Source organism: Anser anser (genome assembly GCF_964211835.1).
Source record: "Anser anser genome assembly, chromosome: 3".
Lineage (NCBI taxonomy): Eukaryota > Metazoa > Chordata > Aves > Anseriformes > Anatidae > Anser > Anser anser.
Window position 1 is genome coordinate 109,061,669 of NC_139722.1, and position 24,016 is coordinate 109,085,684.

The following is a 24,016-nucleotide window of genomic DNA, read 5'->3' on the forward strand; positions in this document are numbered from 1 at the left end:
AGAAAAGAGGTTTAGGTTGCAGCAAGGACATTGCAGAAGGCTGCTGTGCCTCCCCTGCACCTTGCTGGCACGTTGTCCCCCTGGAGGGGCAACATCACTAATAAAGAAAGTCTGCTGGGGGAGAATGGCAAGGAGGGAGAGGAGCAGGAAAGTGAGAAGCAAGCCTCTGGGAGAGTGGGCCAAAGCTTTTCAAGGTGGGAGGTAAGCGTGGGGCGGGGAGGCTTCCAGGAGCTGCTGCTCCCTGCAGCACCCGAGTTGCTCTGACGTGCTGTGGCCTCTTGCCCGCAGGATCTGTTTGATGAAGAGGACGACTTGAGGAAAACCAAGAAGGCCAGGAGGAAAATGATCCGAACCACGTCAATGACCAGAGTAACATCTGCGTTTCCAATGTGGTCGAAGGGATGGAAGGGACTCAACTTCCTCCCCTCCCTGCAGAGCAGGGGCTGGATTTCAGGGCAGGGGGATGCTGGCACTGATGCAGAGCAGGCGATGGAGCCCTTGGCTCTGAGCAGAATGGGAAAACCTCCTGCCTTCGCTGGATTAGCTCACTGGCCAGAGCCATACCCCAGCTCGTGGCCTGAGCCATGCTTAGCCTGGCTTTGTGCACCTGATGATCTGTGGGCAATGGTTCTGACTTGCTGCTGTGACACAGTCTCTTCTCCTTCTCTCCCTGAGGAGGGGGAAGGCTGGCATGAGTAGGGCCGTTGGCAGCTCTTCTGCCACTCAGCAGAAGGGGGGAGCTGCCCTGGCAGCCCCCTGCTCCCCAAGCATCTCCTTATCCCTGTCAGGTCCCTGGGCACCTTCTCCTTGAGTTTGTTCCCCAGCTTTTATCGATTGAAGGCAGCATTCCTCAAACGGGTGTTCTGGGAGACGGGATTTAAATGGAGAGAAAGTGCTCCTGCAGCCTGTAGCAGAGTCATAGTCCCTGCACCATCCCTCATGCCCCAGTCAGCAGCGTCTCGCAGAGTCCACATTTAATCCAAATCCTACAGCAAATTTAAGGACCCAGGTAGATCCTAGCTGAGCGTGGGCCTGTGGACCCAGAAAAGAGCCAGTGGGCTGTTAAAGAGAGCAACTACGGGCTGTGCATTTGTCGTCTCGGAACCTGTTTGGATAGTTTTGCTGACCTTTTTTTTCTCCCCTTGTTTTATTTCAGCAACCAAACTTCAAGCAGAAATTTGTGGCTTTGCTGAAGAGGTTTAAAGTGACAGAGGAGGTAAGGAGCAGGAAGGCTGCCCCACCTGGCAGCGGCTCCTCGCAGATGTGTCGGTGTCAGAGTGCTGGTTCCCGCTAACTGGGAGCCTGAGCCTGAGCTGCAGGTGCTCAGGGCTGTTCCCAAAGGTGATGTGAGGCACGGCACAGGCTGGGGCTTGGCCTTTTCAAAGCCTTCTGCCTCAAAAAGGCAACTCCGAGCTTCGTGCTCAAATCAAAAACACCTTCCCAAAAGGCCTGTTGGGGGGATGTCATGCTCATGGCAACCTCCTCTGGCCCAGTGACAATGTCACCTGCACGCGCCTGGCCTGGGATGCCGATGACTCCCTAACTCTTCGTTGCCCTCTGGCTTTGTCCCACAGGTCCTGGACTCTGACCCCGTAGACCAGACCCAGGAGGTGGAGGAAGACCTGGGCTTGCTCTATGACAGCCTGGAAGAGTGCAACAACAGCGACAGCGGCCCAGAGATCGAGGACAACGAGAGCGTGCACAGTACGCCCAAGCCGACCCTGAGGTAAGGATTGCGGGAGGTCACAGGCCACCAGCACCGTCCGTGGGACCTGGAGGAATGCCCTCTGACACTTCTCTGTTGCTTGGCCTAATGTAGGCATTGTCCCTCTCCTTTCCCATTGTCATCTTCCGTTGGCGCAGCTGAGTTCCTCACTTGTGTATCCTGTTTAAAAAAAACCCTTAAAACTACCCGTAAAAATTGGGTTCCTTCATACTGACTCTCGTTTGATTTCCTCCCGGTCCAGCGTCTGACACTATTCCTGACCTGCTCTAAGAGTACCTCCTGGACCTAAGCCCCTGCTGCCGCTAGCTCTCACGCCTTTCCGCTGGCAGTCCCGGCCTTCTCAGGCTTTCCACCCCGAAGCATGCCTGCCTTTTGAGCACGTTGTCTCGGGGCTGCTAGGGCCAGTCCCTGTGTCCCCGCAGGATCTGCATGTTGTGTTCCCACCCCTTGCGGAGGTGTATGGCTGGCCACCCTCAGCGACACCGCTCGTCCCGGTGGCTTGGCTTGCTCCGCCGAGCACTGCTGACTTGGCACGGAGGTGCACTGAAACCAGGCTTTGCTCCCACGTGGCCCGTGTTCACCTGGCCTCCCTGCTCGTGGCTGTTCTGTTTCTGCGCTGTCCTTTCGTGAGGAAGCTGCCTCCTGTTGTCTTTCTGCTTGGCTGCCTCACGGTGCCCTGAGTCTCTTCTAGGAAAGCAGAGACCAAGCCGAGGTGACTTGTCATTATTGTCTCTAGAGTTAAGCATTTAAGTATAATTCGGGTTAGTTTGTATCCCTGGTGAGGGTGCTCAGCAGGGGCAGCAGACTTGGTCTGCCACAGGCAGAATGTTTGAAAGGAGAACTGCTGGATTCAGGAACCGCTTCAGGGCATGGGGAGGAGACAGGAGCAGGACTGAAGTCACATCTCGCACAGATCCACAAGTTGTTCGGGAGGAGACAGCAGGTGTGTGGGCACGGGGGAGCTGCTGAGGTGGTCTGCTCGGGTCTCCGAAAGGAGTTTCACGTGATCCCTCACCGCAGGCCTTAAAGAAACAGAGGCGCGGTGGGAGGAAAAGGATGGTGGTCCTGTGGTCAGATAACAGCTTACATGTGCAAAGCTATGGAAACTTTAAGAATTAAAGCCTGCTGAGTGCGTTTAAATATAAGGCCCTGCTCTGGCTCTGCAAATCCACCAAGGTCCGGTCCCTGGGAGAGCATCCTGCCGTAGGTGCTGGTGTGTGCTTGCGCCCGCCCTGACAGCCCGTCTTGGGCGTTGCTGTCTCTGGTAGGACAGCCTGGTGGGCCCCGGGCTGGTTTTCAGCCTGCTCCCGGCGTCCCTAGCTTGGTGTGCACTCTGTTCTCCGGTTCTGGCAGTGCTGAGCGCGTACCTCCTTGCATTCCCGTGGGCTGCGGGGTCCCAGTGCAGAGCATTCTCACCCTGGTTGCCTCAGGAAGCTGGTGGTGATCTTCCAACCCAGCCTGTAAATTCAAGAGGTGCTCCTCCTGTTGGGTTTGGTTTTTTGTCCTAGACAGCCTTGCTAGACACCACAAAGCTCGTGTGGAGCACGGGCGTTCAGGTAGTCCTTGAGAGTGAGCGGTGGCTGCTGCCCTGCCTGGGGGGCAGCTGGGGGCTGTAAGACCTCAGCAGTCAGAGCCTGGGTCTGAAGAACAGAGGGGAAGGAGCAAAATTCTCCTTGGGTGGCTGAGAATATGGACAGCGGGGAAGGAGGCTTTGCAGAAGGGCCTGGGATTTACCTAAATCCGAACCTGCTGAGACTCTGACTCAGTCACACCTGGAGGAGAGAGCCTTTAAATTGCAAAGCAGGGAGAGCTGAGAGCTGCGGGAGAGCTCTGTGCTCGGCGTGACACATCCTCTAGTGACGAAAGCTTCTGGGTTGCAAGTGAGAGAGGGCAGGCACAGACACAGCTTCCAGGTGGCGGGGGGGGAGGCAGCCCCGTTTAAAGGGGGCATTGAAAGCCAGACCAAACGCACACAATTTGGATGAATCCAATGTCTAAGGGCTGGGGACGCCTGCTTTTCGAGGTGCCAGCCAGGGGTGTGCCACGTCGGGTAGGACTACAGGGACAGTACAAAGGAGAGGTGCTGGCTGGGGGCTGTATTTTTAGAAAGCTTAGCATATTTCTCTGCTTTGACTCTTTAAGTTTTTAATACGGTCTGTCTGGATGGGTTGAAACTGTTGGCTGAGAAAAGGCAAGTGCAGAGTAACGACTGTGCAGGGTGGTGAGGGTGCCTGAGGTCCTGTCGTGGAGACTGGAGAGGTGGAGAGAGCAGAAATGTGCTAATAACAGGAGACATCAGCTACCTCTGTGTGACCTGGGGAAAATATCTCATGGGGGCACAATGCAGACTCCAAATCTGTGGCTTTTGTGAGTGAACGTGTCGTGAAGCAGCTGGCCGTGGAGCTAGCGAGGGGAAAATCGAGCCACGAGTTCTCCTGCCAGTCTGTAAGCACTGCTGCTGAAGGGCTGCTCTGTGGTGGGACCATCACTTACTGAGACGAAACGTCCCAGCAGGAGCAGTAAAAGCAGAGAACCCGGCCCTGTTGTGCCTGGCAGCACGGCGTGCTGTGTACAAACGAGGAAGTAAAGAGAAGGAAAGCGCAAGGGGCAGCCAGGACGTTCAGAAGCCCGTGGGTGTCCTGCAGAAAGCTGCAGATGAATCCAGATGAGGATAGAGGTGGAAAGGTGGAAACCTTGGCAGGGTCCTAACAGAAGAACGGCTCCGTGTCCTATCCTTGTGGTCATTCCTGCAACCCAGCAGGCCTGTCTGCACAGCAGCCAAACCAGGAGAAAGTTTTGCTGGGAGTGAGCACAGGCAGACAGACAGACAGACAGGCAGCTCAGGGGGAAGTTGCCTCACTTCTCTAAGGGGAAGCCGCACGTTGCGGGCGGGCTGCCCTGCTGCAAGGGTCCTGGGAGAGCTGCCTGTGAGGTCCAGTGGTGCAGCCTGCTGGTTTCCCAAAGGCTTCTGTGGTCCCTGAGCAGCCCACGGGCCGTGGAGGGGGCCTTGACAAATAAACGATGGGTGGAAAGTGGGGACGCGAAGGTGGAAGCGGGCAGCCCTCGCCGTGGTGGCAGAGACCCTCCTGCTCCCCAGCAGGGGTTCCCGTGTTGACCCCTGTGACTTGGTGTGGCACTGTGCGGCTCTACCAAAACATCAGCGCTGAGACCTTAAAAAAAAAAATATAAAAACGTAAATGTTAGGGAACAAAAACAGGACGTTGCAGTACTGCCGTGCTACCTGCGGTGCTGCTCTGTCCGCAACGCTGCGGCCTCAGAGCCCTGGGGAAGGGGAAAGCAGGAAGGGAAAGTGGAAGCTGCAGCTGGAGGTGTGCAGCAGCAGTGCTCGGAGAGAAGGAGCCCTCCCCGGAAAAGGGGGAGCAAAAGGGAAGGCAGCAGAAGTCTGTGGGAGCCCTGGTGGCATGGAGGGCAGCACGTTTGGGTTGCGGTGTTGGCAGAGACCCCGCACCGGTGAGGTAGACAGCTGCCTAGCTGGGGCTGCCTTTCTGCACCCTGCGGTGGCAGGGGATCACCGGAGGGGGAAATGGCTGCCGGCTAGGAGGCAGAGACCTGCCTCCAGTTCCCTGGGGTCACAGGTTTTAGCCTGCTGGGGCACGAGGGCACGTGGGCGTCCACCCCTGCGTCCCGCCGAGGACCTCTCCATGGTGCTCTGTGCTTGGGACAGGCCGGCGGGGGCGCGCTGGGGTCGTGGTGACTTTGTTCCTCTCTTATCCCTGCCTTTTTCTCTCCCGTCTGTCTGTCCGTCCGTCCGTCTGTCTGTTTCTCTGCAGGCGTTTCTTTGAGGGAGTCTCTCATTCTGGTTCCCAGACTGAGATCGGCAGTCTGCACAGCCAGAAAGGGCAGGATCAAGAGTCGGGCAGCCCTGTGAGTTACACCACCACCACCTCCTGTCCCCCTTCCCTCCCCGGCCAGCCCAGCACCCCCGCAGCGCCCGCAGCTCCCTCTGAGACCAAACCCGGGGCTGCTCCTTCCCTTCTTTCCTCTTCTTTTTCCCAGTGCCAGCGGACAGGTAGCGATAGCCTTCCTGGCAAGGCAGGGGGGCGTCCTCTGGGGCCGGTCCCAGGGGGATGCCGGGCTCCCCTGTGGGAGCATGTGCTGCGAGGCCAGGCCAGGTCCCACTGCAGGCATGGGTCACCGGCAGCCGCCCCGCGCGGGGCGCTCCGTCCTGCCCTGACCCCGCTCCCTGTCCCCCAGGGCGAGGCGGAAAAGAGGAAGCCGGGAGCGCCGCGAGCGCAGGAGGAGCCGGGAGCCGAGGTCCCCGCAGTGGTGAGTCCAGGCTACGGGGGGACGGAGCGGGACTGGAGCTCCCTCGGGCACCGCCTCGTTCCCTGGGATGGGCAGAGGGAGCTGGAGAACGGCAGGAGCAGAAGGAGGGTCAGGAGATGGGGCTGCAGGAGGTGCAGCTGAGCCCCGTCGAGGCCCTGCAGCCTCAGCTCTGCTGTGGGGCCAGCAGGGCATGGGGAGCAGGGTGGGGAGCACGGTGCGCACGACGTGACTGTGTGTGGCCCTCAGGAGCTGGCCGCAGAGGAGCCGAGTCCCCGGCTGGCCCCCGCAGAGGCTGCCACGAGGGAGGGCAGCGTGGACAGGCTGGCCCAGCTGGGCCCCGGGACCAAAGCCGAGCTCCCCAGTGCCGTGTCACCCAGGTAAGGCGGCGCCGGGCCCTGGGGCAGAGCTGAGGAGGCTCGGCGTTGGCTCGCTGGGGTGAGGGGGGGGCTGGAGGAGGTGGGGTTTCCCCCCACACAGCGTCACCTCTCCTGCTTCTCGGTCGCAGCAAGGCGGAGAGCAAGCAGCTGTGGCGTCCCCGCAGCACCTCCGTGAAGGACCGGCAGAGCTCCAAGGGCCAGGGCGGCCGCACCAGCAGCCTGGACAGCGAGAGCTCTCCTGACTCCTGGCACAGCACCCAGGTGAGGCCCTGGAAGCCTCCTCACCCGCAGGTCTTTCGCCCGAGAGCCCTGCTGGGCCCCCTGCTGTCAGCAGGTCGCCCGGGGCAGCCTGCCGAGCCTAACTCTGGCGGTGATGCCGTCCTAGGTGCCCCGAAAGTCTGTTTACGATCAGCTGAACCAGATCCTGGTCTCCGACGAGCACCTCCCAGAGAGCATCGTGCTGGTGAACGTCGCCGAGTGGCAGGGGCAGGTAGGTGCGAAGGGACCGGGGGGTTCTCCCGGCCGGGGCAGGGTGTCCTGGGGAACCCAGTGCCAGCTGGGCCCTCCTCTCCCCCCCGGCATGGCCCTTCTTGGGGGACACGGTGCATCTGCAGTGCAGAGCTGCGTGCACAGGTCTGTCCGTCCACCTCCTCCATCGCTGCTGGGTCCCCAAAGCACAGCACCCGGAGCAGTCCCAGCAGGGATGCCTAACAGGATGCCTGCCTCATGCCCTCGCTGCTTGGTACTGGTTAGAGCTTTGCTGGGTGCCGCAGCGGAGGTGCCGGACTCCCCCTGCTGGCACCAGGCCCCAGGGAGCCGAAGAGGCACTGCTCCCTGCTCGGAGATGGAAGGGCCTGCTGGAAAATCAGGGCAGGGCTTGTGGCAGGAGAAAAGCTCCTCGGGGAGAGGCGGGGGAGTCTTTCCCCAGGCTGCACATCCTTGGTGTGTTCCTGCTCTAGCTCTCATCCTGACAAGGGAAAAAGGAGTGGTATCTGCTCCCAGACCCTGACGTGGCCTCTTCTAAGCCCCCCGGTCTAGCACAGCAGCGCCGTTCAGCTGCATGCAAACACCTGAAGAGACACAGAAGCGTTTTGGAGTGCCGTGGGAGAGAGAGCCAGAAAAGGGAATGAACAAAGGAGGGACTGAGCACAGAGCTGGGCCCTGCTCTGGGGTGGCAGGGCTAAATCAGAGGGTCCCTTGATCAGCCCCATTATCTCAGGGAGCACAGCCCGGCTCCTGGGACAGCTGTGCCCTTGCCAGTACAGGCTGGTGACCGCTGTGCTCAGAGACGAGAGCAGGGGCTGGGAGGAGCGGGGACACTCGGGTAAGCAGCCAGGGATGTCCGGGTGGTGGCAGCCCTCCCGTGCAGCGTGCGGTGGGGACAGGGGCCCCGGCCCCATCCCAGTAGGGCCTGGGCAGGTGTGGCCCCGTGGGGCACCCGCGGCTTGGCTTCACCCAGGGCTCTCTACCTTGGCAGTACGTGAGCGAGCAGCTCCTGGCACACAAGCAGCTGGTCGTGTCCACCTGCTCGGTGGCGGACATCCAGGCAGCCTTCAACACCACCGTCTCCCGCATCCAGCGATAGTGAGTGCAGCTCGGGCTCAGTCCGGCGGCTCCCTGCCGCTGCGGGAAAGGGCCGGGGAGGGCACCGGTCCCCCCGGGGCTCACTGGGACGCTGTGGCAGCAGCAGGGTTCTGATGCTGGGCTTGGCTGGCCTGGCAGGGCATGTGCCCGTGCCCGTGCCACCCGCTGAGCCACCGAGGGTCCATCACGGTCTCCGTCTCTCCCTCTGGCAGCTGTAACTGTAACTCCCACATGCCTCCCCCGGTGAAGGTGGTCGTGGCAGGGGACCAGAGCTACCTGAGCGTGGTCCTCCGGTTCTTCGTGGAGCAGCTGGCCAGCAAGACGCCCGACTGGCTCAACTACCTTCGTTTCCTGCTTGTGCCACTGGGTGAGAGCCACCGCGAGCCTGGCTTGTCCTCCCCCACCGCCCCAGGCCCCCCCCTGCCTGGAGCCAGCGTCCCCCTTCTCGCCTGCAGGCTCCCACCCTCTCGCCAAGTACCTGGCCTCGGTGGATAACAAGTACAGCACCCTTTTCCTGGACACGGCGTGGCGGGAGCTGTTCAGCAGGGCTGAGCCGCCCGCCACAGGTGAGAAGCGGGGCCCGACGGGGCCGGCGGCGCCCCGAAGGGAATCCCAGCAGCACTCGGTGCCCTCACCGCTCCCTGTGCCCGCAGACACTGTGGACATCGCGGGCCGCGTCACCCAGTTCATCGCCGGAGCCAGCCTCTCCCACCAGCTCCCCATCTCCGAGGCCATGCTGACGTACAAGCAGAAGAGGTGAGCGTAGCCCGCGGTCGCCTTTCCTGCCTCAGGGGCACGCGGGAGACGGGGGACAAGCTGAGTGAGGCCACGCGCTGCCCCCCCCCTGCCACCCCCTGGCGTGCACGGCCCCCGCAGCGGCTGCGGGACGGCGGGGACGGACTGCCTGGGCTGGGCTGGGCCGGGCTGGGGGCTGCGAGCCAGCACCGTGCCGCCCCGGGGGGTTGACGCTCGTGTTCCAGCTGCGCTCTCACCTCTCCCTTCTCTTGGTTTCTGGCACCCAAGGAAGAGAAGTCTCTATTTTGATTTTTATATCAGGTATTGGCTTGTGCTTGCTGTGCCGCTGCCTGGCCCGCCCTCCCTCCCCACCCCATGTGCGTCCGTCCCCCTTGCCGTGCAGAGGAGCCGCGGCCCCAGAGCGGGGCAGGGCTGCCCTCCCGCATGCAAGCCCTCTCCCGGCACCGGAGGGGCCGACTCCTTGCCTCCTTGTGTAGCGTGCCCTGTGCTGCCATGTCGGGGACAGGGTGTCCCGGGGGAGGGAGGGCAGAGGAGAGGGGCCAGGAGCCGGCTTCGGCCCCTGCCAGCGCGAGGGTCCCCGAGCCACGAGGCCGGCCAGCGTGGCAGTCGGCGCCCCCAGCCCCTGTGACCAGCCTTTCTTCCTCGCGCAGCCCCGATGAGGACTCCTGCCAGAAGTTTGTACCCTTCGTGGGGGTGAGTGTGAGGAGGAACCGGGGGGCAACTGGGGCTGGGGGAGAGGGGTGGTGCTGGCGGGCTCGTCTCACTTGTCTCTCCTTGCAGGTCGTGAAGGTGGGCCTGGTGGAGCAGTCCTTCAGCGCCTCCGGTGAGTCCCTGCCCTCCCCTTCCGCACCACAGGGAGCTCCTCGGCGGTGTCCCCCAGCCCCCCCTGACTCCCCCTTTCCCTCCCCAGTGGACTCGGACGATGCCACAGCCTGCGCTCCCTCGCTGCTGAGCTCAACGCCAACCGCCAGTGGAGCAGCCCCCTACGGCAAGGAGACCGTGAGCACCCCGCCGCCCTCCCCGTCTGTCAGCAGCGGCCTCTCGGGGGCCGGGTAAGGAAGCGGGTGCTGGGGCACGAGGGTTTGGGGTGCTCCCAGGCCAGGCTGCCGCGTCCCAGGGCTGCCCCGGGGCAGGCTTCAGCTGGGTTACGGGGTGCTCCCCTCTCGGCCAGGTCTCTGAGCCCCGGCGTGGAGGTGATGGGCCTGCAGGTGGACTACTGGACGACCCAGGGGCTGGACAGGAAGAAGGAGGGCGAGAAGAGGGAGACGGGCATCAAGAACACGCTCAAGAGCAACTTCCGCTCGCTCCAGGTCAGCCGCATCCCCGGCATAGGGGAGCTGGTGCCGCCCAGCACCATGGCCATGACCGTGGTCACCAAGGAGAAGAACAAGAAAGGTAACTCCTAAACCTGCCCTGGGGGGCTCTCCAGTTTTGGGGGCACAGCCAGTTGTAAAAAGGGCAGGGGGGGAGCTTGTGGGAGGGCAGAGCTGGGACCTGGCGCAGCAGGAACAAGGCGGTGAAGGCAGCCCTGGGGCGAGGGGTCCCGCTCCGGGCCGGGTGGGGACATCCTGACATTGGTCTTGTCTGGCCACGGCCCCCCCAGTGATGTTCCTGAGCAAGAAGCCGAAAGAGAAGGACCTGGAGCCCAAAAGCCAAGTCATCGAAGGGATCACACGCCTCATCTGCACAGCCAAGCACCAGAACACCATGCTGCGAGGTGAGGGGAGGCGCCAGCCCCACGGGGCCACGGGCGCCAGAGCTGGGGGCTGGGGCTGCGCCTCACCGCCCCCTCTCCTCTCAGTCTCCATAGACGGGGTGGAGTGGAACGACGTGAAGTTTTTCCAGCTGGCGGCACAGTGGCCGACGCATGTCAAGTACCTCCCCGTGGGCATCTTCGGCTACTCGAAGAGCGTGTGAGACGCGGGGCAGCCCTGGGATGGAGCTGAGGAGGCGGTGGGCCAGATGTGCTCGCAGCCCCCCCGCTCCGCAGCCCAGCCCCTCCAGCTCTGCAGAGGGACCTCCACACCCGCCCCGCTCCCCGGGGGCCGAGCCCCGTGACGGTGAGGCCACTGAGACCGGCTCCACGCATCCTCCGACACCAGCCAGGGCACCACGCCATCTGCCTCCCCTCACCCCCAACAGCAGCCTGGGACAAGGGTTGGCACCGGCCAGCGGGGACCCGGGGGGGGTTCTCCGGGCCCCCCTTTTCCCCGCTGCGGCCGTCGGGGCCCCAGCTGGGCTGGGCCCGGGCAGCTTCCCAGCGCCGGAGCCACAACCGGGGCTGCTCAGCGTGGGGGGGGGGGCGGTGCTGAGCAGGGCCCCCTGCCCTCGACCAGCCCTTGCTGCTGTCCCCACGCTGCTGGGGCCTGGCCCTGCCCCACGGGGCTGAGCCTCAGCCACGCTCCTCGTCCCCCCGCAGCCCCGCTGCTGCGGCTGGCAAGGTGCTGCCGAGGCCGGCCCCAGGCTGCCGGGGGGGGGGGATCACCCCTCATGTCCACATCCCTCCCCGACCAGCCCTGCCCCAGGGTGCTGCCAGCTGGAGGTGCAGCATGGGGGCACCTGGGTTTTTTTTTACAAGATTCTATTTTTTTTAAATTTATTGTACGGTTACTTTTCGGGATTAATTTTAATAAATTAATGCTGGTACCATTACGGCGGCGGTGGTGTGGCTCCCTCCATGCCCAAGGGCACGGCTCAGCGAGAACAAAACAGCGTGAAGGCAGCAACCAGCACCTCTCGAGCAAGCAGGGCCACCCCAGGGAGGTGGAAGCCAAAGGCATAAGCCCACCACCTCCACCCCAGGGGCCAGCTGCGGCTCTCTGACAGATCAGCCACTGGGACTGGGTGCAGCTTGGCTCGTTTATTCAAAATGGAAGTCCTCACGAAGGGCTGGGCCCAGCCCCTGTCCTGCTGGCCCAGCCTGGTCCTTATCTACCTGAAGGTGGAGAAAGTCTGTCTCCTTTCAGCAGCGGCTGGGCTTGCACCTGTCTTGATCTCTACAGTCTGGAAGGCAACTTGGGGCTGGGCCTGGGAGGTGGGAGGCGGTGGGGACTCAGCAGGGACGTACTCCAGGACGTGGGGCCTCCCTTCCTGGCGCCGCAGGTAGCCCTGGTTCAGCAGGTGCAGGACGCAGGACAGCACGTCCACGCTGTGGCAGCAGAAGCTCAGGAACTGCAGCCCCGGCCCCAGCTCACCCTTCTGACAGGCATCGATCACCTACAACAGCGAGGGAGCGCTGCGCTGCAGGGCAGCACGCGGCACGGCACCCGGGCGGCCCCTCCGCGCCCCCCCACCTCCAGCCTCCATACCCTGAACACCAGGTTGTCAATGTGCAGCTGCTTCTCCGCCTTGAGGACGCGGGTGATGAGGCAGCAGAGGACGTTCCTCTTCCTCTCCAGGGCGCCGCTCTCAGCCCTCTCTGCCCGCAGGTACCTCTGCCGGGGCAGCAGCCTCAGGTGGCGGCCGGAGGCTTGGGCCAGGGCCGCCCGGTTCAGCCGCAGGGCACCTGGAGCTAGCACCCGGCCCACGGTCAGCCGGGCCCCGAGCCGGTCCCTGCAGGAGCCCCAGGGCGCCCGCGTGGCTGCTGCGCCCGGCCCGGGGCCTCCCACCGCTGCCGTCACCCCACGCCCCGGCCCCACACGCGGCCCCGAGCCCCAGCACCACGCAGACCAAAGCCAAGACCCAACCGCCCGCGCGGCCACGCGCCCCCGCGCCGCCCAGCCCCGATCCCCAGCCCCACACACGCCCCCACCCCAAAGCCCGGCCCCGCACCCAGGCCCCAGCCTCGTCCCCGGGGCTCAGCCCCAGCAGCCGGACTCGCCCCGGCCCGCCCGCATCCCCCCCAGCCCCTCCGCCCCCACCCAGCACCCAGGGGCGGCCCAGCACCACCCGAGGGTGCCCAGCCCCGCGCTCACCCCCCAGCGCGCAGCTCTGCACCAGGACGCCCTCGCCCTCGGTCAGCGGTGCCAGCGCCTGCTGCAGCAGCTCTGCGGGGAGCCCCGTGGCCCGCAGCAGGGACTCCACGGCCACCTCCTGCGGGAGGGGAACAACGGCCAGGCGAGAACCGCAGCGCCCGGAGACCCCCGGAAGGGGGGCACGGCCCCGCTCGGCCCCAGCACCGGCTGCACCCCGCCTCCGCGGCCCCAGCTCCTACCTCGGCGCCGTTGAAGCGCAGCAGGACGTACATCTGCAGCGTGGACACGTGCAGGACGCAGTCTCCGAACCGCAGCTCGGCACGGCCCAGCCACGTCCACTGCAGGCGCCGGGGCCTCGCGCACGCCCAGCCCCGCTGGCTCTGGCCTGCCGGGGGACACCAGCGCCAGGGCCGGGCAGCGCTGCCGGGCGTCCCCCGCACCCGGCGGCACCGCCGGGCGCCCCCCGCGACACTCACTCTGCCCGCAGAAGGCGGCGAAGTCGCCCAGCGGGGAGCTCAGCGCCGCCGAGAAAAACCTCCCGGGCTCGTCCATGTGGCACAGCGGGGACACGGGCCAGCAGCGCGGGGACAGGGCCAGCACCGTCACCTCCGGAGCCTCCGCCGCCGAGGCCTCCCCCGGCGCCTGGGCACGCGGGCGTGAGGGCAGCTCAGGACCCCACGAGGAACACGGCGGCCCCCGGCCCAGCCCCGCCGCCCCGCTCACCTCGTCCTCGGGGCTCTCCGGGCCTGCGCCCAGCCCCAGCAGCCGCTTGTCCCGCTCCTGCAGCTGGAAGAGGCGAAACTGCCGCCGGAGCTCCTCCGACTCGGCCAAGTCGCTCAGCATCTCCTGGGGGAAGCGGCGGGGGAAGCACAGCCCGATCTGCTCCAGGACGGCCCCTTCCAGCCACGAGGGGCCCTGCGCCAGGAGCCGCTCCCCCAGGTACAGCCTGCCACAGCCACGGCGCAGGTCAGGGCCGCCGCCGCCACCCAGCCCCGGCCTCACCCCCAGCCCGCGGGCCCTGCGCCGGGCCCTGCGGGGCCACGGCCGCCCTCACCGGTAGAAGTGCTCGAAGGTGTGCGCGAACTCCAGGCCGCTGAAGATGACGAAGGGCTCCAGGACCTGCTGCAGCAGCCCCGTGCTGCCCGCGGCCCCGTGGAGCTCCTGGATCTTCCCGTCCAGGTAGCGGGCAAACCGCTCGCTCACCTGCGGGGGACGGGGCTGGGTGTGCGGGGGCTCGCGGGGTGGGCACAGCACAGGGACGGGGCAGCCGCCCCGCAGGGAGCAGGGGGGGAGCCCCCAGGGCTCCCGGCAGGGGACGAGGGCCCCTGGCACAGCCCAGCGCAGAGCTCCGTGCCCGCGGCTGGGCACGGGCGCCCTCAAGGGCCCCGGGATGGCCGCTGGGGCCCGGTGCCGGCGCCGCGCTGCCTGGACTCACGTGCAGGGCGGCGAGGAAGGAGAGCCGCAGCAACGCCCCCGCGAAGCCCTGGCCCAGGGCCACCACGAAGGCAGCCCGCTGCCCGAAGAGCTCCTCCGTGGCGTCGCGCAGGTGCCGGTACAGCCCGCAGTACCGCTCCGCCACATCGGGCGCCTGCCCCGCCGCCTCCAGGAACCGCTGCACCTGCGGGGAACGGCACCGGAGGGGTGAGCACCCGCAGCCCCGTCCCGCTGACGCCTCCCGCTCCCCAGCCGGCCCCCAGCCCTACCTGCTGCTGCACCACGCCGCGCCAGCACCGCACGATGCCCCACAGGCCGCTCGGCTTCTGCGCCGCCGCCACCCTGGGTGGCGCCTCCTTGTTCCTGCCCTCCTGCCCGCCTGCCGGGGCACAGCCGGGGCTCAGCGCGGCCTCGCGGGCAGGCCCCGCACACGGAGCGCCGGCAGCACGGCCACGGGGGAGGCATGGCCACGAGCCCTCCCCGGGCCGCGGGGCCCTCTGCAGAGCCCCCCGTGGCTCCCCACGGCTGCGGCCCGGGACTCGTGGCCCCTTCCCGAGGGCAGCCCCTCGCTCACCCGCCGCCCTCGCCTCCTCCGGCTCCATGCCGCCAGGGTCCACGTGCACCAGGAGCTGGGTCAGGAGCCGCACGCAGGAGCCGAAGGCGGCGCCGCGGGCCGGGGGGCGCTGGGCCGGCTCCCCGCTCCCCAGGTACTCGCTCAGCAGCCAGGCCAGGGGGCTGACGCCGCTGGGGTCTGCGAGGCCACAGAGACTCAGGGCGGGCGCCTCAGGACGGGGCGGCGCGGGGAGGGGCCCGGCGCGGCCCGAGCAGGTACCTGGGCTGGTGATGCTCTGCACCAAGGGGCTCACCAGGGCCTCCCAGCACGCCCTGCCCAAGGCCCGGGCCGCCTCGTCGTCAGGAAGGAAGCGCTCGGCGAAGTCTTGCTCGTGCCGCAGCGCCTGGTTCAGCCTGCAACAGCCAGCGGGCAGCGCGCCGCGGCACCGGGCGCCGCCGGCGGGCACGGCCTCCCCCAGGAAAGGGCTCACGGGGCCGGCAGCCCAGCAGGACGCCCCCAGCCAGGGACCTCCCGGCCAGCGCGGGACACCCCCGCTGCTCCTGCGGCCCCTCTCGGGCTGCCAGCGGCGGGGGGCACAGCCGGCAGGGAACTCACTTGCCAAAGAGCTGCAGCAGCCGCCCCCGGTCCCGGCGGATCTCCTGGCACCAGGCGAGCGCCCGGGCGGTGCAGCAGAGGAACGTCCGCCGGCACAGCTGCTCCCTGAAGACGGGCCAGAAGGTGGGCTTGGGCCCCAGCACCTCGATGCCGCGCACACGCGTGTCGATGCCGCCCTGCGGGAGAGCTCGGCCCTCAGCTCCTCGCGCACGGCCCCGCTGCCCTGCGCCACCAGCCCCCGGGCTGGCCCCCGGCTCCCCACCTGCTGGCACCGCTTCACCCGGATCTGGATGACGGGCCAGAAGCGCGTCATGTTCCTCAGCAGCACCACCCTGCTGGCCGAGGGCAGCACGCTCACCTGCAGGCACACGGCGAGCCCTCAGCGTGCTGCGCAGCCAGCACCCGCTGCCCCCACGCTCCCCCGGCCGCCTTCATCGGGCGGCACCAGGAGCAGCCGTGTGGCCCGAGCAGCCCGGGCGAGACTCACGGTGTTGAGCACCGTCCCGACGGCGGCAGGGCTGTCTCCCCCCAGCACCACCACGCGGGCCGGCATGTAGCTCGAGTCCTCGCTGGCCACCAGCATGCTCATCTCCCTGCAATGCGGCAAACGTGGTGATGCCCAGCTGCCCCCCACCAGCCCCACACGCCTCTGCCCAGGTCCCACAACCCCCAGGATGGGGCCCGTGGGCAGGGCTCGCGCAGAGCCCCGAAGCCACCTCCTCCCCGCACGGCCCCTGCCCCCCCGGGGCCCCCAGCCCTACCTGACCACCACCCCGCACTGCATGTGCACAGTGATGAAGTGGGAGCCGGTGCTGCCGTTCGACTCCCAGTAGGTCTTGGGGTTCCTGTCCGTGAGCTTGCTGGCGCGGTGCGGGTTGGAGGAGACCTGCACCTTCTCCCAGCACTTGTCCTCCCTCACCTCCACGCTGGAGCCTGCGGGCAGAGCGCGCGGAGCCTCCAGCTGCCAGCCCACGCACAGCAGGCACGGGGGCCCCGCTCCCCACGCTCACCTCGGCACAGGTTGCGCAGAAAGACGTCGAAGAAGGGGATGCTGATGGGCCGCTGGCTCCGGCGGTGCTCTTCGATCTGCCCCAGCGCCAGCTGGGGGACGGGGGCGGGCGGTTACTGGGGGCCTGCCTCCTCCTCCCCTGCGCCCGCTGCAGCGGGCGGAGAGCCGGGGGCTGCCCCCAGACCCAGAGCCCCGCGCCGACGGGCTCCCCGGCTGCCCAGGCCCACCTGGATGCAGCCGGCCAAGATGCTGCCCGTCAGCGTCCGGTGGAGGCCGGTGAACTTCTCGCAGTCGCTCAGCAGCTCCAGCAGGGCCGGCGCCATCGGCACGGCCGAGCTGTGTTTCTCCAGGGCTTTGCCCAGGGCCTCGCGGGCGCCCGCGCGGCACATGGCCACCGCGCAGTCCTTGCTGGCAGCGGCCAGGCGGTGCAGGAAGCCGACGACCTCCTGCACCACCTGCGGAGGAGGCAGCCCTGAGCGGCCAGCCCGGCGCCGGCAGCCCGCGGGGCCCCACCGGCGCCGTGCCGCAGCGCTCCTGCCCCTCTCCGAAGGGCCCGGGCTGCCGCTGGGCACGCAGCCACCGGGACGCGGTTGTCACGGCCGCTCCCAGTGCGTGCCATGAGGCCGGGCTGCTGCGGGCAGGGGCCCCGACGCACCCCCGGCACAGCCAGCCAAGCCGTCCCCGCCCACCGGGAGTGCCGGGGCCCCCTCACCTCCCGGTCGCTGCCGTGGGTGCTCAGGGAGGACAAGCAGGGCTCCACGCACTCGTGCCAGGGCAGTGCGTCCTCCTGGTAGCCGTCCAGGAACTTGTTCAGGATCCTGAGCGGCAGACAGGGCCCGCTCAGGACTCGGCACGCAGACGGCCCCGCCAGGGGCAGCCCCGCTGCCCTGCTCCCCCTGCCAGGCCAGGGCCGAGCCCGCAGGGGCGCGTCCTGCAGGGCCCCCAGACCCCCTCGCAGCCCCTCGGCCCCACCTGAGGATCCGCAGGCCGACGGCCTTCTCGGCCCCCAGCAGCTCCAGGCTGCGCAGCAGCATCTGGAAGCACCGGCGCTCCTGCGACGCCTCGCCGGAGGGGACGGGGCCCCCGCCGCAGAGCTGCCGCTCCAGGGCCACCACCACGTCCTCGGACAAGGCGCCGTCCCCCGGGCCGCCCGCGGGCTCCCTCGCCTCCAGCAGGGCCTCCGCGCCTGCGGGACCGGGACCAAGGAGGTGGCGGGCCCAGCCCAGGCACCGTGCCCGCCGCGGGGCCTGGCACGGGGAGGGGGCGCGGCCGCAGGGTACCTGGGGTCTCGGGGCCCAGGGGCAGCCGGTGCTCCGCCAGGCAGTTGATCACGCCGAGGGCCAGCAGCGCCGTGGGGCCGCCGGCGCCCTGCCCGTCCCGCCAGCAGCTCTGCAGCACCGCGGGGAGCTCGCCGCTCACCAGCCGCTCCGCCAGGCCCCGGTGGCCGTCCACCAGCATCCTCAGCACCAGCAAGCCGTTCCGCACGCCCGAGGCGCCCCTGCGGGGACACGGCGACGTGGAGCCACCCTCAGCCCCCCCAGCCCCGCGGCCGCCCGCCCCGGGCCCCGTCCCTACCCCGGGACGCTCTGCATGGCGCGCACGGCGGCGGGGATGGCGCTCAGCAGGCCTGGCGAGCCCTCGCCGCAGGCGGAGCCGATGCTGGCGAAGACCTCCCGCAGCAGCTGCGCGTCGCCGTGGCTCAGGGGCGGGGGCTTCCCGACGGCTCCTCCGGGCTCGCCGGCCCCGGCTCCCACCAGCACCTTCAGGGCCTGCGGGGCCCGGGGCGGCTCAGCGGGCGGCGGGCGCCTCTGCCACCCGCGGGCCAGCCCCAGCCCGGCCCCGCCGCCCGCGGCGTCCCCTCGGCCGCGCCGCTCACCGCCAGGCCCGCCTGCTGCACCAGGGCGGAGGCGGCGTGCTGCCGCATGCAGGCCAGCACAGCCCGCACGCCGCCCTCCATGGCGAAGGGCACGCGCCAGTCGCGCCGCTCCATCAGCAGGGCCACCAGCCGCAGCGCCAGCACCACCAGGCGCTTCTCGGCCGCCTCGGCGCTCAGCAGCTCCACCGCCGCCTTCACCAGCTTCTCCCTGCTCGCGGAGGGCACCTCAGGAGGGGGCCCCGGCGCCCAGACCCTCCGGCCGCCTTCCCCCGCCCGCGTCGGGGTCACCCCGGCAGCCCCAGCGGGCAGCACCCGCGCGGCTCCCCCACACACCTGGTCCCCGGCCCGCCCCGGGCCTCGCCGCCCTCCTGCTGCTCCGGCTCCGGCTCCTCCTGCAGGACCCTCACCATGTGCTGCAGCCCCGCCACGCGCAGCTCCGCCTCGCAGCCGCTGCTCCGGATCGCCTCCGCCACCTGCGCCACCTCCTCCAGCGAGCCCCTGCCGCTCGCCCCCTCGCAGCCGCCGCACGCTGCCGGAGGGCGGCCGGGCCGTCAGGGCGGCAGCAGCGCCCGCAGCCCCAGCGCCCGCAGCCCCAGCGCCCGCAGCCCCAGCGCCCGCAGCGCCCTGCCCGTGCCCCGGGGGCTTCACCTCTGCTCTCCGACGCCTCCGGCAAGTGCAGCCCTTCCCTCTCCAGCAGCTCGCCGAACAGCTCGGAATCCGACTTGAGCACCGCACAGACGCCGTCCTCGGCCCTCGCTGCCTCGGCCGGCGTGGCTCCGGTGCCGGCGCTCCCGCAGCCAGCACCCTCCGAGGACGCCGCGGGGCTGCCCCCGCCGTCCCGCTCGGCCCCCCTGCCCGGCCAGTATTTGCCGTAGACACGGGAGCCGCGCAGGTGGCCCCGGGCGCTGCCCCGGCTCCGCTCCTCCAAGACCCGCAGCACCTTCTGGGCCAGCCCCGCGGGCACCGGCAGCCGGATCAGGGCCTCCTCGTCCAGCCCCGGCAGCTGCACAGACGGGGCCGCGTCAGCCCTCGCGGACGTGGACCCCGCGCCCCCTGCGAGGGCCAGGACCCAGCCGGACACCGAGGCCGCACCGCCACGGGGCCCCGCTCCCTTCCCTCGCCCCCTCGGCCCCCACCTGCTCTGCCTGCTCCCGCTGGACGAGGCCGGCGATCTCCTCCTGCTCCTGCGCTTCCAGCTGCCTTACGAAGAAGAGCAGCTCCCACCACTCGGCGCGGCTCAGCGTCTCCGCAGCCTTGCTCGGCTGCTCCCCCAGGTACGGCAGGGAGCACAGCCCCCCCAGGGGCCTGGAGAAGAACGGCTGCGCGACTGCAGGACAGCGGAGCGAGGAGAGGCAGCGTCAGCTCCGCCAGCTCCCCCTCTGCTGCAGGCCCCTCGCTCCCACAGAGAGCTCGCGTGCGGCCGGGGCACGAGGGGTCCCCGCGCCCCCCAGCCTGCCGCAGGACTGGGAGGCAACAGGAGGGAGGGAATGTGCCAGGAGCAGAAGCACGGAGCCGAAACGGGCACCTCTAGCTGAGGGCTCTGCCAAACTGCTCCCACAGCGCCTGGACCAGGGCAAGGCTCGGTCACCCAGCACCAGCAGCACCCACAGCGCCAGCAGGGCTGGTCAGAAGAGCTGAAGACCCAGCCAACGCGATGCTCACCCGCTGCCAGTTTGTGGCTGTTTGTCAGCGTCGTCCCCCTCTGCCGGCCCTCCTGCTCCTCCTGCCCCGAAGAGCCGATGATCTCCACCATGTGCCAGTGAACCCAGTAAGTGCAGCCCAGGGCTTGCCAGTACACCTGCGGAGGAGAGCACAACACAGAGGTGACCGAGGGAACAGAAGACAACCCGTGCTGCCCCCACGCAAGGCTCCACAGCAGTGCTGAGAGGCCTTTCGTTGGCCCCGTCCTCCCAGCGGCGGGTACCTGCACGGGCGGCGTGCCGTCGTTGCTCTGGCGAAACTCGCCCTCGTCCCCCGCGCTGACCTGCTCGTAGTCCTCCAGCAAGCGCACCCGCATGCCGCGCACCAGCTGCGCCCGCACGTACTCCACGTAGCTGCTGCGGCTCGGGAAGGCCGAGCGCGTCTTGAAGGCGCTGGGCTCTTTCGGTGGGGGAGCGGGGGCTGCCTGGGCAGCGGTGCAGGATGCGGCCCCGTGCTGGAAGATGGAGCGGGCGGTGCGAGGCTTCGCCTCCTGTCGGGCCGGCGGCTCTGGCTCGTGGCTGTGCTCCCAGCCCATGGCACGCAGCAGCTCCACGATGAGGCCGGCCATCGCCATGCTGAACTCAAACTCCTGCTTCACATGGCTGCTCTCCGGCTGCTCCTCGCCCTGCTCCTCACCGCTGCCGAGCTCGTCCAGGAGGGAAGTGACGCGCAGGTAGCGCTTCACCAGGGCGAACAGCTGCTTCCCGGGGATCTGCAACGGGCAGGGCCCTCAGGGGCTGCCTGGCTGAGCGCCTCCACCCTGGCTTGCTCCCCCAAACCCAGGATCTTCTACTACCTGTGGAAGGTGGATGTCCTCAAAGGACATGCAGTGCTCTTCCGACGATGTCGTCTCAGCAAACAGCTCCAGCAAGGTGTAGCGGCTGTCAAAGTCCATGCGCTGCTCGATGCCATCCTGCTGGCTCAGGGACAGCAGGACGTAAGCCCAGCTCCCTGTAAGAACAACAGAAACCCTTCAGGCCCCCTAAAGGCACCCCTCATGCCACCCTCAGACACATGAGAGATAAAACATCTCTCTTGCGCATATGCACGTGCCCTGCAAGGACTACACGCCAGCTACTGGGGAGAGCTGTGTACGTGGGGAGCAATCTGGCACCAGCAACTGGGGTGGCCAGGGGGGTCTCGGTGCCAGTGACAGGAGCACGGGGGGGGGGGGGGCTCTGAGCCACCAGCCACCACAGTGGGAACAGCGTGTGTCCCCAAAATCAGCTACCGGGGGCACTGCCATGAACGAGCCCCACGGCACGCTGCTTCCCTCCCAGCCCCCCCACCTGCGTCGTGCGAAGCCAGGGCCCTCAGCATCTTGCCGGCACTGCGGCAGATCTGCTTCTCCTTGTGGCACAGCATCTTCGCCAGCAGGTCGAGGGCTCCCGTCTCCCTGAAGGCGCCCGCCAGCGAGCCGATGCCGGCGTAGGCGCTCAGCACGTGCACGGTGTTGAGCACGGAGGCGGCCTCGGGGGCCCCGGTGCCGCCCAGCTGCCGGCCGGCTCGCCGCACCAGGCTCCCGACGTCGGCCTCCATCTCCCGCAGCGAGGCTTCGTCCAGCGCCGCGCCGCCCGCGGGGAACGGGCCGGCCGCCCTCTCCTCCTCGGCCCGCGGCCCCGCCGGCTTCCCCTCGCCCAGCAGCGCCGGGCAGCTGGCGCACGCCTCCTCCGCGGACATCCACAGCGACACGCTCCCGGCATCGGGCCCCGCGGAGGAGCCGCCGCCCGCCGCTCGCTCCTCCGAGCGGACGAGGCTCCACCGGACCAGGTACTGCGGCTGCCCGTCGTGGCCTCGCCGCTGCCGCAGCAGCTCCCGCGGGCAGGCCTGCAGCTCGGGGCCCAGCGGCACCAGCAGGCCGGTACCGGGGGTAACAGGGCTACCGGGGGGCCCAGGCCCAGCCCCCGGAAGCGGAGGCTGCAGCGTTTGCATGATGTCAGGGAGTACCGGGCAGCCGTGACGTCACGCAGCGAGCATCCCCGCCGCCACCGGGACCGGCTCACAGAGCGAGCGGCTCCGCGCTGCTTCCGGGTGTGCGGCACGGCGCGCATGCGCGAGGGGAGGGACAGCCGGGGGCTGGGCCCTGCGAGTCCCCTCCCCCCCGTTCATTAACAGCAATAACACACCGGCGGAGGCGCACACACCGCTTTATTGGCCCAGCGTGGATGCCACGCGGGGCAGGTGCACGTAGCTCTTGAGGGGCGGCAGCGGCCTGATCTTGCGGCCAGCCCAGCCGCCCTTGCGGTGCCACAGCCCCGTGTGCGGGCGCTTGCCCAGCCAGCGGTTGCGGCCCGCCTTGCCGATCACCCGCTTGTTGTGGTCGACGTTGGAGACGCGGCCCACCGTGGCCACGCAGGTCTCCAGCACCTGGGGGGGGCAGAGGAGAGCCGTGAGCCCCCCGCTGTGAGCTAGGGGCCAGGCGGCTGGGGAAGGGCCGGTGCGGCTCCGCTACCTGTATTTGCCTCTTGGAGGGCAGCTGCACAATGGCCGTCCCGTTCACCTTCCGCAGCAGCACCCCACAAGTCCCTGCAGCGGGCGAGAGGAGGAGGGAGCTGTGCTGAGCGGCAGGACTTCGTCCCAAACCACCACGGGGAGCACGTCCCCAAACACCCGTGCCCCTCATGCAGCACCTCCTCCGGAGGACAGACCCTCAGGGACACCCTCGGGACGCAGCGTCACGCAGCTGTCCCCACCCCTACAGGGCATGGCTTTGGGGAGAGGAGAGGACAGCCAGCGGGTGCCCCCGCGCAGACGCACCGGCCGCGCGGATGTACTGCGCTCCCTTGCCGGGGTGGCTCTCCAGGTTGCAGATCAGCGTGCCCACGGGCAGGGCCCCCAGCGGGTAGGCGTCCCCTTCGTTGGCCGACACTGCGGGGGACAAACCGGTGAGCGTGGCACGGAGCGGCCAGCGGGCCCCCAGCAGGGCGGGCACGCAGCCCCGGGGCGTGCACCTGCCATCCTGCTGATGCGGGACGAGTTCTTGATGATATCCCCCGGCTGCATGTTCTCCGTGGCGATGATCCAGCGCTTCCGGTTGCCGCCGGCCACCAGCGCGATGTCGGCCGACCTGCGGGGGGGGCGGGGGGGGGGAAGGCGCGGGCGGGCGGTCAGAGCGGGGCCGACCGCACTGCAGGACCCGCCCGCGGCGCCCGGCGCTCACCTGCACGGGTCGTATCGCACACCGATGACCTTCTCGGTGCCCTCCTCGTAGCGCAGCCGCTGGAAGTCGATCATGCGGTACCGCCGCTTGTGGCCCCCGCCGATGCCCCGCACACGGATGCGACCTGTGGGATGGGGGGGGGGGGTGGCTCCACACGGGTCGGGGTCCCCTCAGCCCCCCGGGTCCCCCCCAGCCCCAGTGCCCCCCGCAGGTCCCCTCAGCCTCCCAGTGCCACTCTCACCCTCCTGGTCCCCTCAGCCCCCCAGTGCCCACCCCAGCCCCGGTGCCCCCAGCCCTGGTGCCCCCCCGGTGCCCCCCTCAGCCCCTGGTGCCCCCTAAGCCCCCCGGGTCCCCTCAGCCCCCAAGGTCACCTCAGCCCCCCAGTGCCCACCCCCCGCCCCGGTGTCCCCCCCCCCAGATCCCCTCAGCCCCCCGGTTCCACCCCCAGCCCCCGGTGCCCACTCAGCCCCCGGGTCCCCTCAGCCCCCGGTGCCCCCCGGTGCCCTCAGCCCCCGGTGCCCCTCAGTCCCCGGTGCCCCCCGGGTCCCCCCCAGCCCCCCGTGCCCTCAGCCCCCGGTGCCCCCTCAGCCCCCCGGTGCCCCCCCGGTCCCCCCCCCGGTGCCCACCTGTGTGGTCGCGCCCCCCCGTCTTCCTCATGCCCACGGGCCGCACCGTGTACTTGACGCGGCACTTCCACGTGGGGTCGGTGGTGCAGCGCGCCGCCGAGGCGCTCAGGCAGCGGCAGGCGGCCGCCAGGGCCCCGCCGGGCGGCGATATCGCGACAGGCCGGGCGGCGGCGACAGCGGCGATAGCGGCGCGGGGAGCCGACAGCGCGAGCGCCCCCAGAGCCCGGCACAGCGCCGCGGCCGCCATCTTGCGCGCCGCCCCCCCCGCCCCGTCCCGGGCTACCACTGCGCGTGCGCGTCGCGGCCACGGGCGAGGGGGCGCGGTCGCGGGGAGGGGGCGTGGTCACGGGGAGGGGGCGTGGTCAAGCGGAGGGGGCGTGGCCAAGCGCCCGGTGGGG

General features: G+C 68.7%; 3 protein-coding genes across 8 annotated transcripts in view; 1 reads left to right on the plus strand and 2 right to left on the minus strand.

Moving 5' to 3' along the window:
- Window positions 1–11,382, plus strand: part of LOC310896387 (phosphofurin acidic cluster sorting protein 2-like) — a 52,402-nt gene extending 41,020 nt beyond the window's left edge. The window contains exons 7-24 of the mRNA XM_083828589.1: window positions 289–369; window positions 1,157–1,216; window positions 1,575–1,726; window positions 5,518–5,611; window positions 5,942–6,013; window positions 6,260–6,390; window positions 6,519–6,651; window positions 6,776–6,880; window positions 7,868–7,974; window positions 8,187–8,341; window positions 8,430–8,540; window positions 8,628–8,730; window positions 9,381–9,423; window positions 9,511–9,553; window positions 9,641–9,782; window positions 9,902–10,125; window positions 10,334–10,447; window positions 10,532–11,382. Of these exons, the coding sequence (XP_083684715.1) occupies window positions 289–369; window positions 1,157–1,216; window positions 1,575–1,726; window positions 5,518–5,611; window positions 5,942–6,013; window positions 6,260–6,390; window positions 6,519–6,651; window positions 6,776–6,880; window positions 7,868–7,974; window positions 8,187–8,341; window positions 8,430–8,540; window positions 8,628–8,730; window positions 9,381–9,423; window positions 9,511–9,553; window positions 9,641–9,782; window positions 9,902–10,125; window positions 10,334–10,447; window positions 10,532–10,647 (1,986 nt within the window). The 3' untranslated portion in view covers window positions 10,648–11,382. The remainder of the gene's footprint in view (window positions 1–288; window positions 370–1,156; window positions 1,217–1,574; window positions 1,727–5,517; window positions 5,612–5,941; window positions 6,014–6,259; window positions 6,391–6,518; window positions 6,652–6,775; window positions 6,881–7,867; window positions 7,975–8,186; window positions 8,342–8,429; window positions 8,541–8,627; window positions 8,731–9,380; window positions 9,424–9,510; window positions 9,554–9,640; window positions 9,783–9,901; window positions 10,126–10,333; window positions 10,448–10,531) is intronic.
- Window positions 11,383–11,570: 188 nt separating this feature from the next.
- LOC310896384 (cullin-9-like) lies at window positions 11,571–21,902 on the minus strand. Of its 6 annotated transcripts, none has more exons than XM_083828585.1 (29): window positions 21,122–21,902; window positions 20,629–20,783; window positions 20,056–20,544; window positions 19,794–19,929; window positions 19,268–19,458; window positions 18,780–19,134; window positions 18,465–18,660; window positions 18,132–18,339; window positions 17,831–18,024; window positions 17,536–17,753; window positions 17,228–17,441; window positions 16,968–17,073; window positions 16,483–16,710; window positions 16,257–16,347; window positions 16,008–16,179; window positions 15,734–15,839; window positions 15,509–15,604; window positions 15,247–15,422; window positions 14,911–15,044; window positions 14,653–14,829; window positions 14,348–14,457; window positions 14,080–14,262; window positions 13,699–13,847; window positions 13,368–13,590; window positions 13,121–13,286; window positions 12,884–13,029; window positions 12,645–12,762; window positions 12,039–12,235; window positions 11,571–11,946 (listed from the first exon to the last, which is right to left on the minus strand). In XM_083828585.1, exons 1-29 carry the CDS (start codon window positions 21,762–21,764, stop codon window positions 11,662–11,664), a joined length of 5,862 nt encoding a protein of 1,953 aa, XP_083684711.1. In that variant the 5' UTR covers window positions 21,765–21,902; the 3' UTR covers window positions 11,571–11,661. The 6 variants fall into 6 exon arrangements, 5 of the variants coding, with proteins under 5 accessions (XP_083684711.1, XP_083684710.1, XP_083684713.1 ...); XM_083828584.1 differs by having other exon boundaries at window positions 12,039–12,241; XM_083828587.1 differs by having other exon boundaries at window positions 13,121–13,590.
- Window positions 21,903–21,963: 61 nt separating this feature from the next.
- MRPL2 (mitochondrial ribosomal protein L2) lies at window positions 21,964–23,925 on the minus strand. The gene is made up of 6 exons (XM_083828619.1): window positions 23,619–23,925; window positions 22,993–23,116; window positions 22,784–22,899; window positions 22,590–22,700; window positions 22,285–22,358; window positions 21,964–22,199 (listed from the first exon to the last, which is right to left on the minus strand). Exons 1-6 carry the CDS (start codon window positions 23,863–23,865, stop codon window positions 21,981–21,983), a joined length of 891 nt encoding a protein of 296 aa, XP_083684745.1. The 5' UTR covers window positions 23,866–23,925; the 3' UTR covers window positions 21,964–21,980.
- Between the last annotated feature and the right edge of the window lie 91 nt (window positions 23,926–24,016).